Source organism: Lepidochelys kempii, chromosome 6 (genome assembly GCF_965140265.1).
Source record: "Lepidochelys kempii isolate rLepKem1 chromosome 6, rLepKem1.hap2, whole genome shotgun sequence".
NCBI classification, from domain to species: Eukaryota; Metazoa; Chordata; order Testudines; family Cheloniidae; genus Lepidochelys; species Lepidochelys kempii.
The window spans coordinates 606,771-631,942 of NC_133261.1; the positions used below are offsets into that span (position 1 = coordinate 606,771).

General features: G+C 61.9%; 3 protein-coding genes across 3 annotated transcripts; all 3 read right to left on the reverse strand.

Annotated features, from left to right (window-relative positions):
- Positions 1-6,893: 6,893 nt before the first annotated feature.
- PPP4C (protein phosphatase 4 catalytic subunit) lies at positions 6,894-10,284 on the reverse strand. Its single transcript, XM_073346424.1, is given in 10 exon segments — positions 6,894-7,673; positions 7,893-8,082; positions 8,324-8,450; positions 8,525-8,562; positions 8,565-8,697; positions 8,790-8,891; positions 8,977-9,027; positions 9,116-9,167; positions 9,529-9,631; positions 10,262-10,284. Coding segments are annotated over 9 exon segments (921 nt in total). The 5' UTR covers positions 9,627-9,631; positions 10,262-10,284; the 3' UTR covers positions 6,894-7,543.
- Positions 10,285-11,914: 1,630 nt separating this feature from the next.
- ALDOA (aldolase, fructose-bisphosphate A) lies at positions 11,915-16,269 on the reverse strand. The gene is made up of 9 exons (XM_073346423.1): positions 16,159-16,269; positions 15,256-15,376; positions 14,682-14,893; positions 14,189-14,243; positions 13,931-14,091; positions 13,669-13,752; positions 13,307-13,481; positions 12,577-12,776; positions 11,915-12,307 (listed from the first exon to the last, which is right to left on the reverse strand). The coding sequence occupies exons 2-9, from the start codon at positions 15,365-15,367 to the stop codon at positions 12,212-12,214; spliced, it is 1,095 nt and encodes a 364-aa protein (XP_073202524.1). The 5' UTR covers positions 15,368-15,376; positions 16,159-16,269; the 3' UTR covers positions 11,915-12,211.
- A 3,465-nt stretch (positions 16,270-19,734) lies between these two features.
- On the reverse strand, positions 19,735-22,260 carry LOC140912270 (crk-like protein). The gene is made up of 3 exons (XM_073346425.1): positions 21,665-22,260; positions 20,841-21,392; positions 19,735-20,475 (listed from the first exon to the last, which is right to left on the reverse strand). The coding sequence occupies exons 1-3, from the start codon at positions 21,821-21,823 to the stop codon at positions 20,341-20,343; spliced, it is 846 nt and encodes a 281-aa protein (XP_073202526.1). The 5' UTR covers positions 21,824-22,260; the 3' UTR covers positions 19,735-20,340.
- Between the last annotated feature and the right edge of the window lie 2,912 nt (positions 22,261-25,172).

The following is a 25,172-nucleotide window of genomic DNA, read 5'->3' on the forward strand; positions in this document are numbered from 1 at the left end:
TTTGTCAAGACCAACCGGACAGCTTTCTTTGACAGGGTAACAAGCTTTGTGGATGGGGGGGTGTTAAGGAAAAGTTAGCACATGTGACTCCATTTTGGTTTGGGGCCCACCATTGTCTAAAATGTTCTACAGGTGTAATTCGTAGCATTTGCGTGCGTGTCCTCTCAGGTATGATTCGTAACAGGGGAAGCGGTAGATGTGGCATATCTTGAGTTTAGGGAGTTAGGGAGGCTTTTGATACTGTTGGGCATGACCTTCTCATACACAAACTGGGGAAATGCAACCTAGATGGAGCTACTATAAGGTGGGTGAAAAACCGGTTGGAAAATCGTTCCCAGAGAGTACTTATCAGTAGTTCACAGTCATGCTGGAAGGGCATAACGAGTGGGGTCCCACAGGGAGCGGTTCTGGGTCCGGTTCTGTTCAATATCTTCACCAGTGATGTAGATAATGGCATAGAGAGGACACTGATAAAGTTTGCAGATGATACCCATCTGGGAGGGGTTGCAAGTGCTCTGGAAGATGGGATTAAAATTCAAAATGATCTGACTGGAGAAATGGCCTGAAGTAAATAGGATGAAATTCAATAAGGACCAATGCAAAGTCCTCCACTTAGGAAGGAACAATCCGTTGCACACATACAGAATGGGCAATGACGGCCTAGGCAGGAGCACTGCGGAAAGGGATCTGGGGGTCACAGTGGATCACAAGCTAAATGAGTCAACAGGGTAACGCTGCTGCAAAAAAAGCAAACTTCATTCTGGGCTGTGTCAGCAGGAGTGTTGTACGCAAGACACGAGAAGTGATTCTTCCGCTCTGCTCCGCACTGATTAGGCCTCAACTGGAGTCTTGTGTCCAGTTCTGGGCGCCACATTTCAGGAAGGATGTGGACAAATGGGAGAAAGTCTGGAGAAGAGCAACAAAAACGATTCAAGGTCTAGAAATCATGAGCTGGGAGGGAAGATTGAAAACACGGGGTTTGTTTAGTCTGGAGAAGGGGAGACGGAGAGGGGCCATGAGAACAGGTTTCGGGTACGTAAAAGGTTGCTCCAAGGAGGAGGGAGAAGAATTGTTCTGAACCTCTGAGCACAGGACAAGACGCCATGGGCTGCAATAGCAGCCAGGGGAATCTTCCCGGCTGGCCGGGTGGTGAGGAGCTGGGATCCATTGCCCAGGGGGGTTGTGGAGTCTCCATCACTGGGGATCTTTAAGAGCCGGCTGGACACACCCCGGTCAGGGAGGGGCTAGAGAAGTAGCCCTGCCAGGAGTGCCGGGGGCTGGCCTGGGTACCCCTCGAGGCCAGGGATTCCCTCCCCTCCCCAGCCCTATTGGTCTGTTCCATTGTCCTACTGCCCCCCCGCCTCTGCTGGGCTGGTCCATCCATGTTCCCTTCCCCTCCCCCGTATGGTACCTGACAGGCTGTTCCCTTCCCCTCCCCCGTATGGTACCTGACAGGCTGTTCCCTTCCCCTCCCCGTATGGTACCTGACAGGCTGTTCCCTTCCCCTCCCCCGTATGGTACCTGACAGGCTGTTCCTTCCCCTCCCCCGTATGGTTCCTGACAGGCTGTTCCCTTCCCCTCCCCCGTATGGTACCTGACAGGCTGTTCCCTTCCCCTCCCCCGTATGGTTCCTGACAGGCTGTTCCCTTCCCTCCCCCGTATGGTACCTGACAGGCTGTTCCCTTCCCCTCCCCCGTATGGTACCTGACAGGCTGTTCCCTTCCCCTCCCCTGCTGGGCTGTTCCCTTCCCCTCCCCCGTATGGTACCTGACAGGCTGTTCCCTTCCCCTCCCCCGTATGGTACCTGACAGGCTGTTCCCTTCCCCTCCCCTGCTGGGCTGTTCCCTTCCCCTCCCCCGTATGGTACCTGACAGGCTGTTCCCTTCCCCTCCCCGTATGGTACCTGACAGGCTGTTCCCTTCCCCTCCCCATATGGTACCTGACAGGCTGTTCCCTTCCCCTCCCCCGTATGGTACCTGACAGGCTGTTCCCTTCCCCTCCCCCGTATGGTACCTGACAGGCTGTTCCCTTCCCCTCCCCGTATGGTACCTGACAGGCTGTTCCGTTTCCCTCCCCGTATGGTACCTGACAGGCTGTTCCGTTTCCCTCCCCGTATGGTACCTGACAGGCTGTTCCCTTCCCCTCCCCCGTATGGTACCTGACAGGCTGTTCCCTTCCCCTCCCCCGTATGGTACCTGACAGGCTGTTCCCTTCCCCTCCCCCGTATGGTACCTGACAGGCTGTTCCCTTCCCCTCCCCCGTATGGTACCTGACAGGCTGTTCCCTTCCCCTCCCCCGTATGGTACCTGACAGGCTGTTCCCTTCCCTCCCCCGTATGGTACCTGACAGGCTGTTCCCTTCCCCTCCCCCGTATGGTACCTGACAGGCTGTTCCTTCCCCTCCCCGTATGGTACCTGACAGGCTGTTCCCTTCCCCTCCCCCGTATGGTTCCTGACAGGCTGTTCCCTTCCCCTCCCCCGTATGGTACCTGACAGGCTGTTCCCTTCCCCTCCCCCGTATGGTACCTGACAGGCTGTTCCCTTCCCCTCCCCTGCTGGGCTGTTTCGTTCCCCCCTCCCGCTGCGGTACCTGACAGGCTTTTCCATAATCCTCCCCCTGCTGGGCTGTTCCATTAACCTCCCTCCTCTCTCTCCCCAGCTCGCCCTGTGCTGCCCCTGAAGCAGCTGCTGCCCCGAAGCCCGTGGGGGACCCCGGCTGCCCCCCTGCCAAGCCACCCCCTGACCAGTCAAACTGCAGAACCACCAGCGCCCCGCCCCTCACCTACCCCCCCTACGGGCTGGATGTCGGCTGCCTGCTGGGGGCAGGGCTGGACGGCCCCCCTGCACCTGAACTCCGCTTCCCCCCCTTCCTGCCCTGCCCGCCCCCCCGCCTCTATGCCCCGCCCGGCCCCCCTGCCGGCTACCTCGAGGGGGGCAGCAAGGGCCTCTTCTGAGGGCTGGGCTTCCCCCCAGCTGTCACCCCACTCTCCGTGGGGCTGCCCCCTCACCCAGGGGAGCACCCCCCCCAATTGCGACTGACTTATTTATTCCAAGGGGGGAGCCAGACCCTTCCCTGCAGCTACTGGATGGGGGCAGAGAGATGGGGTGAAATGTGCACCCCCCAACCTGCCCCACAGCCCTCGCCCTCTCATTATCTGCCTCCCCCCTACCCCTATTCCTCCCCCAGTTATCTGCCCCCTGCACAGCAACCCTGCTATCACTGCCTCCCTGTTATCTGCTCCTCCCCAGCCATGGTCCCCTACATCCTCTGTCCCCTCCCCCCAATGGCTGATTTGGAGAGGGCATGTGCAAACATGGGGGCATCTCCTACCCTTTTAAAAAAACAATACAAAACAAGTCACTCAATCAATAAAGCTGGGAAGGCAGCAAAGCGGCATCCGTGTGTCCATCGGGCATGGGGGATCTGTGTTGGGGGGGTCCTGCATGTGTGTCTGTTAAACTAATTTGATAAATTTTTCTGATGAGATGACAAGTTTGATTGACAAAGGTAATAGCGTTGACATAACATACTTAGACTCTGACTTGGTAGTGCAGTGTTTTCACTAAAACCCTAGAACAATATAAAATGAACATGGCCCACATTAAATGGATTAAAAAGTGGCTAACTTGTCTCAAAATGCAACTGCATATGGGGGATTGTTTCTAGTGGGGGTGGCAGGGACCGGTTCTTGGCCCTGTGCTATTTAACACTTTTCTCAGTGACTGGAAGAGAACAAAATCACTATTGATGAAGTTTGTAGCTGACCCAAACATTGGGGGTGGGAGGTGTCGCAGAGCAGAGGTCACTGGTCCAGAGCCAGCTGGATGGCTGGGTAAACGGGCACAAGCAGACACTGGTTTATCCCAGCTCAGTGTCAATGCCGGTCCCTGGGCAGGACGAGTGCCGGCTGCACTTACAGGCTGGGGGGCTCTGTCCTGGGACGCAGGGACTCTCAGCAAGCGGGGGTTAATCAGCAGAAGAGCGCCCAGTGCAATGCTGGGGCCAAAAGGGCCAATGCCATCCTGGGCTGTGCAAACAGGAGGATTTTCCCTCTAGATTCAGTTCTGGGGCGGCCACGGCTGGGATCCCGGGGCCGGCTCTGGTGCTTGCAGTTCCAGGAGGAGGTTGATCCATTGGAGGGGTCAGAGAAGAGCCCCGGGAAGGATGAAAGGATCAGAAACCTGCCCTCGAGGGAGAGGCTCCAGCTGTTCAGCTTAACGCAGAGCTGGCTCCAGGGTGACTGGAGCCCAGCCTGGCAGCACCTCCGTGGGGAACAGATCGTTACCTCGTGGCTCGTCAGTCCCGCCGAGAAAGGTCTGACACGCCTCAGCGGCGGGACAATCCCGGCCTGGAAAGAGGCTGTAAATATGGCCCAGGCAGAACCGCTCCCTCCGGGCCAACAGGAATCCCCAGTACTGGCGATGGCTCAACCCAGCCAGGGGTTCTCGGGTCTGCTCCAGCCTATACAAGGGCTCACACCAGACGATCCGCAGCCCTGGAGTCTATGAAACACAGGGGGCCTCAAGGATGGACTAAATGAATTCTGTGCTTCAGTTTTCATAGCTGAGGATGTTATGGAGATTCCCAAACCTGAGCCGTCTTTTGTAGGTGACAAATCTGAGGAATTGTCACAGATTGAAGTGGGCAAAGGAGTTGAAACAATAGTAAAGAATAAAATTAACGAAAGTCAACATGGTTTCTGTAAAGGGAAATCATGTCTTAGTGATCTATTTTAGTTCTTTGAGGGGGTCAAACAAACATGTGAACAAGGGGGATCCAGTGGACACAGTGTACTTAGATTTCCAGAAAGCTTTTGACAAGGTCCCTCACCAAAGGTTCTTATGTAAATTAAGTTGTCATGGGATAAGAGGGAAGATCCTTTCATGGACTGAGAACTGGTTAAAAGATAGGGAACAAAGCGTAGGAATAAATGGTAAATTTTCAGAATGGAGAGGGGTAACTAGAGGTGGTCCCCAAGGGTCAGTCCTTGTTCAACTTATTCATAAATGATCTGGAGAAAGGTGTAAACAGTGAGGTGGCAAAGTTTGCAGACGACACTAAACTACTTAAGATAGTTAAGACCAAAGCAGACTGTGAAGAACTTCAAAAAGATCTCACAAAACTAAGTGATTGGGCAACAAAATGGCAAATGAAATGTAACATGGATAAATGTAAAATAATACACATTGGAAAAAGAACCCCAATTATACATACAATATGATGGGGGCTAATTTAGCTACAACTAATCAGGAGAAAGACCTTGGCGTCATCGTGGATAGTTCTCTGAAGACATCCATGCAGTGTGCAGCGGCAGTCAAAAAAGCAAATGGGATGGTAGGAATCATTAAAAAAGGGATCGAGAATAAGACGGAGAATATCTTATTGCCCTTATATAAATCCATGGTACGCCCACATCTTGAATACTGCATACAGATGGGGTCCCCTCATCTCAAAAAAGATATACTGGCATTAGAAAAGGTTCAGAAAAGGGCAACTAAAATGATGAGGGGTTTGGAATGGGTCCCCTATGAGGAGAGATTAAAGAGGCTAGGACTTTTCAGCTTGGAAAAGAGGACACTAAGGGGGGATAGGATAGAGATCTATAAAATCATGAGTGGTGTGGAGAAAGTGAATAAGGAAAAGTTATTTACTTGTTCCCATAATATAAGAACTAGGGGCCACCCAATGAAATTAATGGGCAGCAGGTTTAAAACAAATAAAAGGAAGTTCTTCTTCACTCAGCGCACAGTCAACCTGTGGAACTCCTTGCCTGAGGAGGTTGTGAAGGCTAGGACTATAACAGGGTTTAAAAGAGAACTAGATAAATTCATGGAGGGTAAGTCCATTAATGGTTATTAGCCAGGATGGGTAAGGAATGGTGTCCCTAGCCTCTGTTTGTCAGAGGGTGGAGATGGATGGCAGGAGAGAGATCACTAGATCATTACCTGTTAGGTTCACTCTCTCTGGGGCACCTGGCATTGACCACGGTCAGCAGAAAGGATATTGGGCTGGATGGACCTTTGGTCTCACCCAGTCTGGCCATGGTTATGTTCTTATGTTGCCAGTGCAACGCCCGATCCCACACTGCCAGGGACTGTGTACGCCCCACTGCCCTCTGCCAGGGCTCCCCTTTCTCTCCCCCCCCTTCTTTTCTGTCTGGGGGACCTGCCATACCAGGTCCCAGCCTGGCAGCCTCCATGGACCCTGCATGTCTGGACTCAGATGTGCAGGCCTGCCAGCTCGGTGAGCTACCGCCAGCGGCAGAGCTGGCTGAGGCAGCTGGCTCTGTGCCCAGGGCCGGGGGGGTCTCCCATTTCCCCCTCACTGCCGCAGGCCTGGCCCCTCCCCAGACACGCTGGAGCTGCTGAGCGGCGGGGTTCAAATCCCGTCATGTTACATTGAAACGCTGCCGAGCCCAGGTAGGCTAAAGTAAGGCTAATGGGGGAGAAGCCAGGACTCCTGAGCTCGATCCCTGGCTCTGTGCTTCAGTGCCCCCAACCCTGCACAGACCAGGGAAGTGACTCGGCTGGGTCTCCAGGAGGCACTCCTCAAAGAGACGAGCCAGCACTGGAAGGAATCCCTCCCAAATTACACACAGCCCTAACAACTGAATTACACACATTTCCCCTGCGGGGCGCCGGCTCCCATCTGGCCCCAGGGCTGGGACTGGCTGGCTCAGGGGGATGGGAATGGGGCCTGGCGCCCACCCCTCCAGCGAGTGCCAGCTTGGATCCAGGCCCAGGGCAGGGCACTGGCTGGGGGTTGGGGAATGGGACAGGGGCCTTTCCCGTCTCAGGGGCACTGGCTCCAGGGCAAGGAACTGGCCAGCTCGGGGGGAGGGGCGGGCAGGAATGGGACATGTGGGAGGGGACTAAACACTCACCACGTTTACATCCTTTGTACAAATGTCTTTATTTTTTTTTCTGTTTTTTTCCCCATTTTTATTAGAATTTTTTATCTAAAATGAACAAAAAGGCAAAAATTGGAAACAATAATTAAACTGAAGAAATAAAAATGCCAAGAGGAGACAGATCAGAAGGGAGGGCCCCTCTCCAGAGAGAAATGGGGGTGTAGGAATAGCCCCCCCTCTCCAAAGAGACTGGGTGGGTGCGGAAACTGGTCCCTCAGGAGAGATGAAGTTGTGGGGTGACCCACAGGGTAGTGGGATGTCCGGCTGGGTTGGGGTCTCTCCCCGATATGTGGGATCCAGTTTGGGAGGGCAGATGCTGTGCTGCAGCCAGGCCGGGGCTGCAGGCTGCTGCGGGAGAGGGGCCCTGATATTAAATAAGAGACCGGGGACTGAAACCTGGAGAAATCAGCTGTCGATTTGGGGGTCCTGCAGAGGGGAAGGGGTAACACAGACCCGGAGGGAGACGGGGGCAGGGAGGTAACAGTCAGTTCATCCCAGAGCAGGGCTGGATTCTGGACGGCCCCACGTTCAAGACACCCCAGGGAACGAGCAGGGCCAGGATCAGCCCCCCAAGTGCCCCCAAACTCCCCAGCATGGGAAGCCAGGGGCTGCCTCAGCCCAGGTAGGGGGAGGTCACAGGAAGTAGTCAGCGACGGGCTTCTTGGAGGGGATCCCCCGCGTTTCCTGGGGGGCAGCTTCAAAGATGATGAATTCCTTCTGCAGGTGCTCGTCCAGCTCCAGGATGGCGGCCACGTTCCCGCACCTGGGAGGGTGCGGGGGGGGGGGGGGGGGGTGGTTTACACACAGCTCTGCCGGTGCCCCTCACTCCCACCCCGCAGCCCCCTGCTAGCCCAGCCCTGGGCCCTTCCCCAGCTCTGCCGGTGCCCCTCACTCCCGACCTGCAGCCCCCTGCTAGCCCAGTCCTTCCCCCGCAGCTCTGCCGGTGCCCCTCACTCCCGCCCCGCAGCCCCCCTGCACTCACCGGTAGCAGTAGTTAGGGGCTGACCAGACGGTGAGCACGGTCTCGTTGAAGTGCCACTTGTAACCCTCCATCACCAGCTGGTGGGCACGGCAGATCATGTCGATGTCATTGGAGGCGTTGAACTGGGCCACCACGTCGCTGCCGAAGAGGTACCCGGCGCCCCGCGGGCTCACGCCCCAGCCTGTCGTGTCTGCGGGGGAGCAGTGGGGTGAAAGGCCAGCCCTGCCCCTCTCGGTGACCTGCCTCCGTCAGCTCCCCCATCCCCATATCAACCCAGCCACACCGCACCCGCCTCCCCGGACCCTTGCTGTGGCCCCCGCAGTCGCAACCCCTATAACCCACCCACTCTCCCACCATGCAGACCCATCCCCCACCGCCTCCCTACCGCGGCTGACCCCCTCCTGCCCTGCTCCTGGCTGCCCCCACCATACCTTCGGGGTCAGACCAGAGCAGGTCACACATGGGCCCGTCGTGCGGCACCTCCTGCTTGCGGTCGATCGTACGGATCTGATCCAGCGTCTGGATGGACGGGGAGAGGCCCCCGTGGACGCAGAAGATCTGCAGGGGATGGGAGAAGAGGTTAGGAACCCAGGAGTCCGGGCCCTCAGCTCCCGCCTCCCAGCCTGGCGCACCTTGCCGTCAATGATGGCCGACAGGCTGAGGTAGTCAAGATCTCGGTGCAGTAACGCCACACGGTGACCGAGCCGTATTTGCGCAGACATTCGTCGTAGAAGCCGTACACCTGGGTGATCTGCCGGCTCTCGTGGTTGCCCCGGATCAGGGTGATGCGGTCGGGGTAGCGCACCTGGGGAGGGGAGGGGTTAGCAGCGGCCCAGAGACCTGGCCAGCGGGGGCTGGGCAGCGGCAGAGGGGCCACGGGGCGGTGGGGGGGCTCACCTTGAGTGCCAGCAGCAGCAGGAAGGTCTCCACACTGTAGAAGCCTCGATCCACAAAGTCGCCCATAAAGAGGTAATTGGTCTCTGGGACGTCACCCCCGACCTGCGGGGAGAGGGCAGGGAGGGGCTGATGGGACGGCAGGGGGCAGCGCAGAGGGGCTGATGGGACAGTGGGGGTCTCTACTCACCCTGAACAGCTCCTTGAGGTCATAGAACTGACCGTGGATGTCCCCACACACCTGGGGGGAGCAGAGACGTTAGGGGATGGGCTGCGACCCCGGGATCCCCTCCCTGCTGCCACCCAACCCCCGCCCCGCCCCCACTCACTGTCACAGGAGAATCCACCCGCTGCACGTTGCTTTCCTCCACCAGGATCTCCCTGCCCGCAGAAAGGAACAGATCAGGAAACGGGCCCCCCGAGGCCCCCCTCCCCCCCCCCCGGTGCCCGGCCCCGAGAGGCCCCCTCCCCCCCCCCCCGGTGCCCGGCCCCGAGAGGCCCCCCTCCCCCCCCCCCGGTGCCCGGCCCCGAGAGGCCCCCCTCCCCCCCCCCCCCGGTGCCCGGCCCCGAGAGGCCCCCCTCCCCCCCCCCCCCCGGTGCCCGGCCCCCGAGAGGCCCCCCTCCCCCCCCCCGGTGCCCGGCCCCGAGAGGCCCCCCTCCCCCCCCCCCCGGTGCCCGGCCCCGAGAGGCCCCCCTCCCCCCCCCCGGTGCCCGGCCCCGCCCCCAGGGCCCTGGCGCTCACCGGGCCTTGGCGCACAGCGCCTTCACCTCGCTCTCCTTGATGAGCTCGCAGCGCCGGAGCTGCTCGATCTGCCGGTCCAGGTCGCTGATCTCGGCCATGGCTCCTGCACAGAGCGGGGGTCAGCGGGGGGCCCCCCGGGACTCCTCCCACCCGCCCCCCCGCCGCCTCCCAACCCCCGCTCCGGGCGGACTCCTCCTCCTCTCCCCCCCCTCCGGGCCGGACTCCCTCCCCCCCCCCCCCCCTCCGGGCCGGACTCCTCCTCCCCCCTCCCCCCCCTCCGGGCCGGACTCCTCCTCCCCCCCTCCCCCCCCCTCCGGGCCGGACTCCTCCTCCCCCCTCCCCCCCTCCGGGCCGGACTCCTCCTCCCCCCTCCCCCCCTCCGGGCCGACTCCTCCTCCTCTCCCCCCCCTCCGGGCCGACTCCTCCTCCTCTCCCCCCCCTCCGGGCCGGACTCCCTCCCCCCCCCGCCGCCGCCTCCCTCCCCCCCCCTCCGGGCCGGACTCCTCCTCCTCCCCCCTCCCCCCCCTCCGGGCCGGACTCCCCCCCCCCCCCTCCGGGCCGGACTCCTCCTCCCCCCTCCCCCCTCCGGGCCGGACTCCTCCTCCCCCCCTCCCCCCCTCCGGGCCGGACTCCTCCTCCCCCCTCCCCCCCTCCGGGCCGGACTCCCTCGCTGCCTCCCAACCCCCCCCCCTCCGGGCCGGACTCCCTCCCCCGCCGGGCGCCCCCCCCTCACCTGGGGCTCCGTCCCCGGACTCCTCCCTCTGGGCCCCGCCACCTCCCAACCCCCCCTCCGGGCCGGACTCCTCCTCCTCCTCCTCCCCCCCCCGGCCGCGCCGGGCGCCCCCCCCTCACCTGGGGCTCCGTCCCCGGCTCCGAGCGCGGCTGGCCCCGCCCCCTCCCGGCGACAACGTCACTTCCCCGCCGGAACACGAAAGCCAGAGACAGGATAGGAAGTGACGTCACAATCACGGGAGATGAGGAGGCACCGGAAGCTGCCCTTGGTGACGTAGACGGAAATGACGCGCGAAGAGACCAATAAACCGGCTCGAGAAGAGGCGGGAAATGACATCACCGGGGGGGGCCAGCGCCGGTAAGGGAGCCGGAAATGACGTATAAGTGCCCGCCCCTCCGCTGAGTCTCCCTGGCAACGCCCCGTCCCGCCCCATCCCCAGGATACTGACCCCGCCCCCCCCGGCTGGGCAGCTCGTGCGTGCCTCAGTTTCCTCATTGCACAAAACCGAACCCAGGCCCCGCCCCCGGCCCGGCGCTGGGGGCCTCGGGGCTGGAGTAGGAGGTGGGGGGGCGGCCGGCCCCAGCCGGTGGGGGGGGCGCAGGGCTCGGGGAGGGGGGCGCTGGCTCTGTGTGTTGCCAGGGGGGGCAGCCCCCGTTCAGGGTCGGCAGTGGGGGGGCCTGGCCCCAGCGTGGGGGGTGTGTGTGAGGGGGTGGGGGGCCTGGCCCCAGCATGGGGGGGGGTCAGCAGTGGGGGGCCTGGCCCCAGCGTGGGAAGGGGGGGTTAGCCCGAGGCCCGGACCCACCATGGGAGGGGGTGAGGGTTGGCAGTGGGGGGGCCTGGCCCCAGCGTGGGGGGTGTGTGTGAGGGGGTGGGGGGCCTGGCCCCAGCATGGGGGGGGTCAGCAGTGGGGGGCCTGGCCCCAGCGTGGGGGGGTGTATGAGGGGGTGGGGGTCAGCAGTGAGGGGCCTGGCCCCAGCGTGGGAAGGGGGGGTTAGCCCGAGGCCCGGACCCACCATGGGAGGGGGTGAGGGTTGGCAGTGGGGGGGCCTGGCCCCAGCATGGGGGGTGTGTGTGAGGGGGTGGGGGGCCTGGCCCCAGCATGGGGGGGGTCAGCAGTGGGGGACCAGGCCCCAGCATGGGGGGGGTGTATGAGGGGGTGGGGGTCAGCAGTGAGGGGCCTGGCCCCAGCGTGGGAAGGGGGGTTAGCCCGAGGCCCGGACCCACCATGGGAGGGGGTGAGGGTTGGCAGTGCAGGGCCTGGCCCTAGCGGGGGGGTGTGTGTGTGAGGGAGTGAGGGACCTGGCCCCAGCATGGGGGTGGGGGTCAGCCTGGGGCCTGGCCCCAGCGTGGGAGGGGGGTGAGGTTGGCAGTGGGGGGGCCTGGCCCCAGCATGGGGGGGTGTGTGAGGGGGTGGGGGACCTGGCCCCAGCATGGGGGTGGGGGTCAGCCTGGGGCCTGGCCCCAGCGTCGGGGGGGTTAAGGGGATGGGGGTCAGCCCGGGGGCCAGGCCCCAGCTCGCTGTGCAGGGGTGGGGATGGGCGCAGGGCCCACCCGCAACCCCCCCCAATCACTGGCTCTCCCCCTGGCCATTTCCAGCCGCTGTGTTGGGATGTCCCTCTCTCCCACCCCCCATGGAAGCTCACAGCCAGGGGCTCTGTTTAAATAGTTTCCTCTTTATTGTAGGCGCTGGGGGTGGGGGGGCCCAGCAGCTCGGTCACGGGGTGCACGCCTGGAGTGTCGTCTGTCACCAGAAAGGGGGGACGGGGAGCGAAAGCTGAGACACAGCCACAACAGCAGGGGAAGGGGGGCCCGGACTCCTGGGTTCTTCACGCCCCTCCAGAGGGAGCTCAGCTCTTCTGCAGGCCAGGAGCCAGCCCCACTGGACTTCACAGGATGGGTGCAGGCGGGGGGGGGGGGGGTCGGGGGCAGACGGAGGGGGGGACCCCACATTTAGTAGGCGTGGTCGGAGATGAAGAGGGACTCACTGGCAGCTGCTCCGCCGTGGCCACTTGGGGTGTATTTCCCCTGGCAGGCGAGGCTGTTAGCCTGGGGAGGGAGAGAGAGATCAGTACCCCACGCCCTGCCCCTGTGCCAGCCAGGCCCCCTGCTGGGACCAGCAACCCATTCCCTGCCCCCAATCCCTGAGGCCCTGTGCTGGGGCCAGCCCCCCCATTCCCTGCCCCCAACCCCACACCCCCATTCCCTGAGGCCCCGTGCTGGGGCCAGCCCCCCCACTCCCTACCCCATTCCCTGAGGCCCCGTGCTGGGGCCAGCCCCCCCACTTCCTGCCCCCTCTGCTGGGGGCAGGTACATACCAGAGCCCGTTTGATGTACTCCTCCTGGGCGTTCTTGGCGTTCTCCTTCTTGCCGGCCCAGGCCTTGAGGGCAGAGGCCTGCAGGGCGCGGCCGTAGGAGAAGGTGAGGGCCCAGGGCTTGTGCAGGGAGCACTTGTTGATGGCGTTGAGATTGAGCGAAGCCTCCTCCTCGCTCTGCCCACCAGACAGGAAGGTGATGCCTGGCGGGGAAGGGGGGGGGGGGGTGTTCATCAGCAAGCCACGCGAGGGGCCCAAAGGAGCATCCCACCGGGGGTCACTGGGCTAAGGGGGGGTGACCAGTGCACTGTGGCTGCCTTGGGGGCCCTGGGAGGGGATGGGCCAGATCCCACGACGCCCACCAGCACGGAGCCACCCCGTGGACTCCCGGGACCCCGGATCCTGAATGCCAGCAGTGCCGGAGGGGACCCACTGACCCCCCCCAGCGATTGGTGGGCAGGAGGGGACCCACTGACCCCCCCCAGTAGGTCTGTCTGAATCTCACCCTCCCCCTGAGCTGGGGGATGGTTTCACCTCCCCCAAAACGTCCTTTTCCCACTAACACCCTCTTCTGCCCCCAGGACAGTGGCCCCCCCCACCGACGGCAGACCCCCGGCGTCTCCTGCCAGACCCTGCAGCATGGGGCCAGGCCAGTGCCCGTGACAGGTGACATGTTCCAGGGAAAGCCCCCCGGTTCTCCGGGCTGGGGGGGAGCTTCTGATGGGGGGCTCACCGGGCACAGCGGGCGGCACGGTGCGGCGCAGGGCAGTGACGGTCGCCATGGCGATCTCCTCATGGCTGTACTTCTTGGTGCAGGCGTGGCCGGCCGTCACCATGTTGGGTTTCAGCAGCGTCCCCTCCAGGTAGACGTGGTGGTCACTCAGAGCCTTGTACACGGCTGCCAGCACCTGGGGGTGGGGCCAGAGATGGGAGACTCCGCCCCTCACTGGCCAGGGGAGACCCCTCCCCACTCCCTTCCCAGCCCTCCCTGGATCCTGCCCCACTGAACGCCACTCCCAGCCCGCCCAGCCAGCGGCAGGGGGGCATCCCCCGCTCACAGCTCAAGGCTCAGCCACGCCACGGTGCCCCTCTCACCTTCTCGGTCACATACTGGCAGCGCTTCAGGTCATGGTCCCCATCGGGCAGGATCTCCGGCTCCACAATGGGCACAATCCCGTTCTGGGGGAGCAGGCAGAGGGGTGGGGTCAGAGACCCCCAGACACAGCAACTCAGCACCCCCATCCAACGGCCAGATGGGGAACGGCAGCTGCCATGTGCTCACTGTCCCCACCCAGTGGGGAGACAGGGACCTGCAGCTCCCCACCCAGCCCCACGTCCGTGCCTCAGGGCCGCTCACCTGCTGGCAGATGCTGGCGTAGCGAGCCAGGACGTTGGCGTTCTCCAGGATGGCCAGGTGGGAGGGGGTGTGCTCCGAGATCTTCAGCACGCAGCGCCACTTGGCAAAGTCAGCCCCGTCCTTCTTGTACTGGGCACAGCGCTCGGACAGGCCGTCCAGCCCTGGGGGGAGGGAGAGAGCGTGAGCCCTGGGGCTCGTGCCCGGGCGTGGACCCCACAGGGGGCTGCCCTGCCATTGGACACAGCCCGCATCACTCACCCTGGGTGGTGGTCTCTCCGTTTGTCCCGGCCAGGGGCACGACACCTTTGTCCACCTGCGGGGCAGAGGGGTGGGTCCGTTCAGTCACTGGCTCCCTCTGAGAGCCCCCGATTCCCCCAATCCCTCCTAACAACCCCCCTCCAGACCATCACCCCAGACATTCCAGTGGAGGGCCCTCAGGGCTTTGAGGGGTAACAAGGTTGCCCCAGGACCCCCCCCGCATCAGCCCAGATACCCCTAACCCATCCCCCTCCCCAGCAGCCCCAGACACCACCTCCCGTTCTCCCAGCCCCCATGTCGTCCCTCAGTCCCACACCATCATCCCTACCAACCCTGCCCCCAGAACCTCCCAATCAGCCTCTCCCCTTCTTCCTCTGCAATCCCGTCTGCCCCCGCCCCCTAGACTCCTCTGCCAGTACAGCGCCGCAACCCCCATCCCGATGCCCCCATCCTGTCACCCCACCAGCCCCAGGCCCTCCCCGCCCGCTCTCACCTTGATGCCCACCACACCGCCCTTGTCCTTGATGACCTTGGTGAAGGGGTGGCTATCGTCGGCCTTCTGGTACATGGTCTCATGGAAGAGGATGACGCCCCCGATGCAGGGATTGACCCGCTGGTCGGCCGTGAACAGCAGTTGGCGATAGAAGCGCCGGTTCTCTTCTGTGTTCTCCGCGCCGACGGAGCTCAGCCGCTTGGCGATGCTGCCTGGGGACCGGGGGGGGGGTGTCAGCTGGAGCCCCCTCCATCCTGAGCCCTAGCTCCCTCCCGCCAGCCCTGCCGGTGCCCCTCACTCCCGACCTGCAGCCCCTGCTAGCCCAGCCTTGGGCCCCCCCAGCTCTGCCGGTGCCCCCCACTCCTGACCCACAGCCCCTGGGAGCCCAGCCCTGCCGGTGCCCCTCACTCCCGACCTGCAGCCCCTGCTAGCCCAGCCTTGGGCCCCCCAGCTCTGCCGGTGCCCCCCACTCCTGACCCACAGCCCCTGGGAGCCCAGCCCTGCCGGTGCCCCTCACTCCCAGCCCGCAGCCCCCTTACCGGTGCCCCTCACTCCCGGCCCGCAGCCCCCTTACCGGTGGACTCATCCGCGGCGAGGATGCCCTTGCCGGGGGCCACGATGCGGTGGGCGATGTCTGAAAGCTCCTTCTTCTGCTCCGGAGTGAGGGCCGGGTACTGGTGAGGCATCGTGAGCGACTGCGGGGAGAGACGGCCGCCGAGGTTAACCCCGCCCAGACAGAGAGACGTGCTGGCCCGGGGCTCCCGCATGGCAGTCGTGGGTGCTCCCGCTAGAGGGGTCCTGCCATGCTGGCGGAGAACTGGAACCCAGGCGTCCGGGTAGTGCTCCCCCCATGCTCCCAGCCCCTGCGGGGGGGACCCAGGCCCTGCAGAGCTCACAGCCTCCAGGGACCAGCGGACGAGAGTGTGTGTGTGTGTGGGGGGGAGGAGTGGGACCCAGGCGCCCCGGGAGGGGCCCCCCCGGACGGTGCAGGAGGGGACCCGGGACAGCAGCCCGAGGTACTGCTGGCCCCAAGGGGGCGCCCCCGCGCGCATTCCAGAGATGCCACAAACAACCTTCCTGACCTTGAGACTGGGAAGCAGCCGCAGTGGGGGGGGGGTCGCCCGGACCCCAGAACCTGCAGCGGGCAACTGAGGTCAAGGTCACTTCGAGAGCAGGGGGCAGAGATGGGGAACCCCGTGGGGTGTCAGGGAGGGGGGCACAGGGAGGGGATCCAGGACCCCCCTTTCCAGCTCATCCAGAGGAAGCAGGATGGAAATGAGGGGGTGCAGCTGGCTCTGGGGCGCGACGGTTCAGGGCTCGGAGGCGAGCCGGGGGGGGGTGTTCCGCTCCTGAGACCCAGGGTCCCCTTATTCACCCACATGGGGGTAAGCCCCACCGGGAATCCCTCCCCCGGCAGGGGGCTCCCCCCCACTCTGCGCTCCCCCGGCGGCTCCCTACCCGGCCCAGCCACGCTCACCTCTCGTGGCTGCAGGCAGGGTGTGACTGGGGGCGGCTCCGAACGCTCACAGTCTCCGGGTTCCGAAATGGAACGTCACAGAACCGCGGGCGGAAACGGGGAAGGGGCGGGGCCAAGAGCTTAAAGGGCCACAGCCTCCTGAATGCGGGGTGCAGGGGTCAGGAGAGCCTCTCAGTCTCCCTAATCTGCCCCCTGCCCCTGCTCCAGCATCCCCGTCTGCTCTCCCCCTATCTGCCCTGCCCCATCTCCCCTTCCCCAAGCATCCTCTCTGCCCCCCCTTTGAAATCCCCATTGACTCATCCCGGGCGCGGGGTGCGTGGCTGAGAAAATTTCCTCCCCTCAGGGAAAAATGCTGATTCACCCCCACACCCATCCTGCCCCGCCCGGGGAAAGGGGATCATCGGGGGGGGGGAGGATGCAGTGCATTCTGGGAGGGGAACAGGGCCTATGGCGGAACAGTGGATTTGTGGGGGGCTGGGGGAGTGACGCAGATTTGGGGGTGTGGAAGCCAAAGCACAGTCCCTGCAGCAGCTGGAACCAGCCCCCCCAAATCCCTAATCCCCAGACCCCCAATTTTAACCCCTGCGTGCCAAATGCCCCCGACTCCCATGGGAACCCCCAGCCACTCCCCCAAATCCCCTCTCAAAATCTCTGCCCCAGTTGGGGCGTGGGGTTTTCTGCACCCCCATCCGGTCTGGGGGTTACACAGGAGGCTCTGAGGGGGGTGGATCACTGGGTAACTTCCTCCCTGCCACGCACGCCCCTCCCCCCCTTTCTACTTTCGGCTCTGACCTTTCTCCAGACACCAGATCCCCTCCTGCCGCTGCCCGCCCCCCCCCCCGCATGTGCACCCTCTGAAGGGCAGGGAGTTATTTTTGGGTCCCCCCGCTGGGCGGGGGAGTTAACCCTCTTGGTGCCAGGATGCCGCCGGGCTGTGGGGTCAGTAGTACCCTACTGCCCCTGGAAGGATGAGCTGGGATCTGACTGAGGCTTGTGCCCATGGACCCGCTGTGAAACCCCAGGGCCAGGGGGGCTCCCCATGCCCAGCTAGGCAGTGCCAGGCCTGGGCAAAATCTGGGGCTTGTGCACAGAGCGGCTGGGGTCAAGCTCTGTGGACAAAGCGCCAGCCCCCTCGTGCCAGGCTCACACTGGGTGCGGGGAGCCCCAGTGGGGGGATACCAGGGCTGCTCCCCCAGGAACCCAAAACTGCAGCTGCAGGCCGGGCGGGGGGCGGGGAGAGACAAGCCCTGGCTGGCTGGGGCACAAAGGAGCCAGTGGGGTGAGGCGAGCACAGGAATGTGTATGTGAGGGGCGGGGGGACAGCCTAGGCCTGGGGGCGGGGGGCTCCTTGGCGAAGGCTGGGACTCTGGGGGGGTATCAGGTGGCGTCTGAGGAGGGGAGAGCGAGGCTGGAGAAATGACAGATGATCTGACCTCAACCCCGACTGGAGCCCCTGCCAGCCCAGCCTTGGATCGCCCCTCAGCTCTGCCAGTGCCCCCCACTCCCAACCCACAGCCCCTGCCAGCCCAGCCCTGCTGGTGCCCCTCACTCCTGACCTGCAGCCCCTGCCAGCCCAGCTGGGGGGGGGGGGGGAGATTTCTGGACTTCTGGTGATTATGGTGGAACTGCTCAGTCATGGGGGGGGATGGGGAGGTGTCTTGTGCCGCTCAGCACGTACCAGTGTGGAAGGGGGGCTGGGTGCCCAATCTGGACCTCCCAAATCCCTTCCCCATCATTATGGCGAGCTCCCCCTGCCCGCCCCCAACCCTACCTCCTGCAGCCCCCCCATGCACAGTCTCGGGGTGGCAGCCTGTAGCTGGGGGGGCGCAGGAGGCCCTGATCCCAGGAGCCCCTCCCCCACCTGCACCTGATCCCCCTGAGAATCTGCTCCCCCCCGCACATTCCACCCAGGGTGCAGCTGCCGCCTTAGAAATGTCATCCCCCCACCATCCCCCCTTCCCTTTCCCCACCGTGTTGCTCTGCCCCGTGTCCCTTACCCTCTCCCCCAACCCACCTCCCCCCTTCTGCCTCCCCCTGCCCACCTCTGACACCCCCCAGTGCCCCCAGCCCACCCCCGACATCTGCCAGTTCCCAATAACCCCCAGCCCACCCCCGCCACCCCCTAGTGCCAAGTAACCCCCAGCCCACCCATCTGCCAGTTCCCAATAACCCCCAGCCCACCCTCGACACCCCCCAGCGCCCAGTACCCCCAGCCCACCCGACATCTGCCAGTTCCCAATAACCCCCAGCCCACCCCCGCCACCCCCCAGTGCCAATAACCCCCCAGCGCCCAGTATCCCCAGCCCACCCATCTGCCAGTTCCCAATAACCCTCAGCCCACCCCTGACACCCCTCAGTGCCCAGTAACCTCCAGCCCACCCCAACACCCCCAGTACCCAGTAGCCCCCCAGCACCCAGTACCCCCAGCCCACCCGACATCTGCCAGTTCCCAAGAACCCCCCAGTTCCCCAACCAGCCCTCTTCCCCCAATCCCCAATAAACTCCCCTCCCTACTCGAACCAGTGCCCCCCACCAGACAGCCCCTTGCTCCCCATCACTCTCACCGGAAGCGGGAGTCTGGTGGGGATCTCTGGTGGTACACGGCAGCTCCGGGCGGCGCTGGGTGAGTGGGGTGCGAGGGACCGTGGGGCTATAACAGGCTGGGGGGGGGGGCAGGAGGGGCAGGGTAACCTTTTCCCTGACCCCTGGCCTTTTGCTGGAGCTGCTAAAAATACGCCAGACTGGGAATGTGAAACGCCCGGGCACTCATAGTAGGGCAAGAAGCTGAGTCATGGGGCAGGGGGCCCAGCAGCCAGCACCCCCACCTCTTGCAACCCTCCAGACACCCCCAATTCCCTTGCCAACACTGATCCTGCAGACCCTGAACCCCTCAAAGTCCCCTGCAGCCCCCCAATGTCTGAGTCCTCTGTGTGCCCCTGAAAACCCAGACCCCCCCGCTCCCCCTTTCTCAGAGTTTCTTTCCCTGCTTTGGGGAGCCATCAGCACTTTGCCTTTGCCCCGCCCAATCCACAGCTTCTGGTGCCCCCTGCTGGCCCCAGGGCTGGTCCACACCCCCCTGAGCACTGGCTTCTGGGAAACAGATGGGTGGTTGGGGTTCCCCCCCATAAAGGCAAGAGCCACCTGGTGGGGGACTGGGACCCTGGAGACATGGATTAAAAGTCCAGTGCTGGGCGGGATCAAAAGGGGGAGGGGGAGCCAGTGGGGCTGGGAGTGAAAGCAGGGTCACAGCACAGGAGTGAATCCCCCCTCCTCCTCTCCATGTACCCCCAGCCCCCACTCAGCCCCCTCCTTCCTCCCCTCCTATTGACCCCCGTCCCCTCCCACTCCCCATGGTTGGGGGGTCAGGACTTGGGGTCACCCCCAGCACAAATGAGCTCCAGGGCAGGCCCCAGCTGGGTGTCCATGGAAACCTTCTAGACTCCAGCTGGCCCCCCAGGCTGGGACCCAAGTTACCCTGGTGACGCTCTAGACCCCTGCTGGCCCATAGCCAAGATCTGGGTTACCATGGCGATGCTCTAGCACCCCCCCTCTCCAAGGAGCTGAGTTCAGGCAAAGTCATCACCAGGGGCTTTAATGTAGCAGGGACACAGGGCGCATCACACACGTGGGGGCGTTCAGACCTCAGAGATGGGGGGAAGGGCCATTGAGACCCAGATCCAGACCTCAGTCCTCCAATCAGAACCAGGATCCCCACCCTCCCATTAATTCATGTGCAAACAGCATCTGCGTGAAATACACCATGGGTCGGGGGTCATGACCCGGAAGTCATAGTGGTTAAAGTCAAGGCGTCAAAGAGCCAGAGGAGGCCCAAGGGCCAACAACCAGTGGGCTCAAAGGTCAATGTAGTGAGGTTCAAAGGTGAATGACACACAGGCTGCTTCAAGTAGCCAAGGGTCAAAGGTTAATGAGCCAAAGGCCGAAGTACACAGGCAAGAGGCCAAGGGTCAAAGTTCAACTCTCTAACCAAGTCGCCAACCCATAACAAATCAACAGAAGGGTCAAAGTGCAACCGTCCAAGGTTCTGGTGACCAGAAGGTCACAGCCGGCCACGTGGGGTCAGATTTCAGGGGTTGCAGGGCTCAGTTGGCCGCCCCGGGTCACAGTTCAGGGGTCACGGGGCTCAGCCAGCTGCCCCGGGTCACAGTTCAGGGGTGGTGGGGCTCAGCTGGCCTCCTTGGGGCTCTGGGGCTCGAGGATCTGGACGTGGGTGAAGGGGAAGTGCCCGCTGCGCCCATTCAGCTGCCCCTCCCACTGCCCGTTGATGTTCATCTTCGTCACCGTGATGATGTCACCCACCTGGGGGTCAGAGGGCAAAGGTCACAGTCAGATTTCTCCCTGGAGCCGCCCTAGTCACCCCTACTGCCCCTGTCTCCAGACATCTGGGTCCCCAGAATCAAGGACTAATTTCTCCCCTCCCCCCCATGCTCCCAGACACCTGGGTCCCTTAGGGTGCAGGGTCTATTCCCCCTCCTTTGCCTTGATCCCCCCAAATCAGGGACTAATTCTGCCCGCCCTCCAGCTGGATGCCGGGGTCCCTGGGATCCATTCCCCCAGAATGCCTGGATCCCTCAGGATCTTGAGGACTGATTCCCTCATATACTTGGGTCCCCTGGAATCCAGGTCCTGTTACCCCTGGATTCCTGGGTCCTCCGCACACTCACCTCGAAAGCCAGTGCCGTCTTGTCGTAGGCATTGGGCACCCGCCGCTGTACAGCCCTGGCCACCACAGGGCCATTGCGGGGGGTGGGCAGGGGCGCCGGGGGGACACCTACACTGGGGTGGGCATAGGGCCCCAGCAGGACGCCGGCCTGGGGGCGCCAGGGCTGGACATAGGGCACCGGGATCATGCCCACCCGCCCGTCGACCCGCTGGGCCGTCCACCACTGCTCCTCCGGCTTGCCCAGCACCCGGAGTGGATCCCCCTTGCGGAAGGGCAGGTCCTCCTGGTCATTGCCCCCGAAGTCGTAGAGAGCCTGCACCCACTCGCAGGGCAGGGTGGGGCCAGCAGGTGGTGCCACGGGGTCCCCTCCCCCCTCGGCGGGGGGCAGCGGGGCCGGGCCAGGCACCGCGGGGCCCCGGCAAACGGGCACCACCAGCGTGGTGGTGTCCAGATAATGCACGCGGTAGAAATCCAGCAGTGCTGGGAGTCCCTCGAACTCCTGATCCCCGATCTTCAGCCGGCCCGGCAGGCTGTTAATGATGTAGTGAGACACCTGGGGGGATGGGGGGCCAGGGAGAGATGGGGGTGGAGACAGGGACAGACAGACAGACGAGGTTACACATTGGACATTCACCAGCCCCTCCCCCATCTCCTCCCCCGGACTCCTGGGTTCTCCCTGAATCTAGGGTGATTTCCTCCCCCAAAACCCATGGGCTCCCCTTGGTAATGCCCCTCCTGCCCCCCACGTTGTCCAGTCCTCTCCTGCCATCCCCAGATGCCTCCCCCACTCCCCCTCCCTCACCAGCCCCCGGGGGTCTCCCTCACCTTGGCGTTCTCGCTGACTGAGAGGACGTAGTCGCCGGGGCAGGTGCAGCTGTCCCTCACCAGGAAGGTGCCGGGTCGGTGGCCCTGGAGACAGGCCACGGCCTGCTGGCGGCTCAGCGACCCCATGTACCACTCGTTGGAGTCCCCGAAAGACGACATGGCTCTGGGGGGCGTAGCGGGGTCTCCCCCCTCAGGGGCACCCCCCAATTACAATGTAACCCCCTCAAATCCACAGGTAAGCCCTCATATTTAAGGGGAAGCCCCCAGTCCCCCAAATCTCCTGGGCATTTAGCCCCCAAATTAACAGAGCCCCCTGAATTCCCCTGCAAGGAAACAGCCTCTCCAAACTACCATGCACCCCGTCTTCTCCCTCCCAGACCGTCTCACTTCGTTGGCAAGCAGAACCCCTCAAACTATTCCTGTGCCCCCTAGAACCCTTCCCACAAATGCAGCCACCAGAGGAGCACCCCTAAATTATGCCCCGTCCCAATACGGGTCCCCCACATAATGCCAACCCTGGTGCATCCCCAAATGCTGCCCCAGGAACCCCCATCCTCCAATGTACTGCTCAATTCCTTGCACCCCTAAAATCCCTCCCCAGCACCCCTTCCTTCCCTTCCCCTGCACCCCCAAATTCCTGAGTACCTTCTAAAGCCCTCCCCAAGGCCCTCGTGCACCCCCGAATCCCCCCCAAATGCAGCCCTCCCGTCCCGTGCACCCCCGAATCCCTCCCCAAATACAGCCCCCCCGTCCCGTGCACCCCCGAATCGCTCCCCGAATGCCGCCCCCCCCCGTGCACCCCCGAATCGCTCCCCGAATGCCGCCCCCCCCGTGCACCCCCGAATCGCTCCCCGAATGCCGCCCCCCCCGTGCACCCCCGAATCGCTCCCCGAATGCAGCCCCCCCCGTCCCGTGCACCCCCGAATCGCTCCCCGAATGCCGCCCCCCCGTCCCGTGCACCCCCGAATCGCTCCCCGAATGCCGCCCCCCCCGTCCCGTGCACCCCCGAATCCCGGCCCTCCGCCGGGGCTTGGCCCCGCTGGCACCGGCTGCCGCCGCCCCTCCCCCAAAGCCGCCGCCTCCTGCCCCAGCCCGGTCACCGCGGCAACATGGCGAGGGGAAGTGACGCGCCCGCCCCGGGCGGCCGCCATGGCGGGGGCTGGCAGGAGGGGCTGGCGGCCATGTTGGGGGTGGGCAGGACGCCTGGGTTCTCTCCCTGGCGTGGGGAAGGAGGAGGGGGTCTGCCCCGTTCCCACCGGAGCCGGGCCTGGCTCCTGGAGCCGTAACCAGTGCGGATGGGCGGGCCCGGGGCTCGAACCCTCAAGGGCTCGGCGGCGGGCCCGGCCCCGGGCGGCCGGCCAAAGCCTCCCCCGAGCCAGGCGGGCACCCCTGCCGCGCCCAGCCCGCCCCAAACAGCACGCGGCCCGGCCCCGCGCCCCGCTTCAGCGTTAAGCCTTTTCTCAAACTACATTTTCAGTTGCAGGAAATTAGGGGGGGGGGGTCGGACAACTATTTAGTGACTCTCGAGTCCGAGATTCAAGAAGTTACAGCTTCAGAACCGTGACAAGGAAACTTGGCCCCAGCACCCGTCAGGCTGCGCCCAATCCCCAGCCTTAAAGCGGCTGCTGGTGTGTTCTCGCGCACCCTTTCTTAATGGAAAGGGGGGTGATCAATGGTTGCCCACCAAAATCTAATCCTCCCACGCCTGACTGTAAAATGACAACATGCGATATAAAGTCTCAGGCTATCCACACCCCTAGAGAAATGAATAAGAAATAACCCAATTCATACATAATAAAAATAATACAGCTATTAAAATGTGCGACTATGAAGATACATAAAATACATAGCACATAGTAGAGTACCACAAAACCACTACATATATAAATATAGCAATTTAAAATAGGTAGATGCGATATATAAAATATAAACAATACATTCCTAAACAGAAACACAGGTGATAATTACATACAAGCAATACATCCAGCACATACAAAATATATTAGAACATAAATCTATACATGTATCTCCACGGATTTGCAAAAGTGACTTGAGTTTGGATTCTTCTATTTCTGCATTTTGAACTTAAAACTACTTTCCCCCTAATCTTCAGAGCTCAGCTGCTCACTACGTTCTGAGATTCGGCCCCTTCCTTGGAACTTACACAGAAGAACTCACAGTCATGCAAACAGATAAATTAGGAACAAGATCATGTATGTCTGATAAAAAGAAACTGGTAACAGCAAAAAATAATCACTCTTTGGTATAAAGCAAAAGAGACTTGATTCAAATGAACCCCCAGCTAATAAAACTAGATGCATAATAGAGCAATAAAATAAACTTCTGATGGAGCGAAATGAAATGGGCACCTCCTAAGTTATAACAAAGCAAAAGGAAATTGGCAATGACACAAATCCTCAGTACTCATCAATAATGAATTGGCTACAGACTGAATGGAGTAATACACTCCAATATCAATTGGTAATGAAATTAAAATATCAAAATAAAGCAGATTCAGAATAAACCAACTGTTATAAACGCAAAGGGAATGAAATAATAAACCCCAAACCACTACAAATAAAATAAAGACACAATAACGCAGAGATAACAGTCACACTAGGAATAAACCAATGACACATACCATGCAGCTTTCACAAACAAGGAAATCTTGAGCAGCAGCAGAGAGGTGATCTTTCCCTCGGTCTGTGGCCCTGGTGCGGCCGCTGCTGGAATCCTGTGTCCAGTCCTGGTGTCCACAATTCAAGAAGGATGTTGATCGATTGGAGCGGGCTCAGAAGAGCCATGAGAATGATTGAGAGATTGGACAACCTGCCTTACAGTATAGGGTCGAGGAACTCCATCTATTTAGCTTAACACAGAGAAGGTGAAGGGGTGACTTGATCTCAGGCTATAAGTACCTACATGGGGAACAAATATTTAATAACAGGTTCTTCAATCCAGCAGAGAAAGGCCTAGCACGATCCAGTGGCTGGCAGCTCAAGTTAGACAAATTCAGATTGGAATGAATTTGTAACAGTGAGAGGACTTAACCACTGGAACAATTCCCCAAGGGTTGCGGAGGATTCTCCATCCCTGACAATTTTTTAAATCAAGATGGGGTGTTCTTCTAAAAGATCTGCTCTGAATGGAGGTCAGCAGTAGGGTTCAGAGTTAACAAGATATGAGCTACTGTTTCAGGACATTTCTGCCCTGGAGTGCAGTGGGGACTCATCCCCATCACCTGCTATCATTTTCTCCCACAAATGGGCCGCCTCAGCCTGGAGCTGTACAATGTGATCAGTAAAGTTCAGAGTTAACAGCAGTGTGAGCTTTCATTTCAACTACCTTACCTATACTGGGAATGCTGTCCCTTGCTTATCAGCTGAGCACTTCAGGCTTAGACACCCCAAAAGAGGGATAATGCAGTTGCGGAGCTGGTAGGCAGGGGCTCCCAATTGAGGGGTTCCAGGGCTAGTTGACGGGGAGCGGTTACTGGATCAAGCATAGC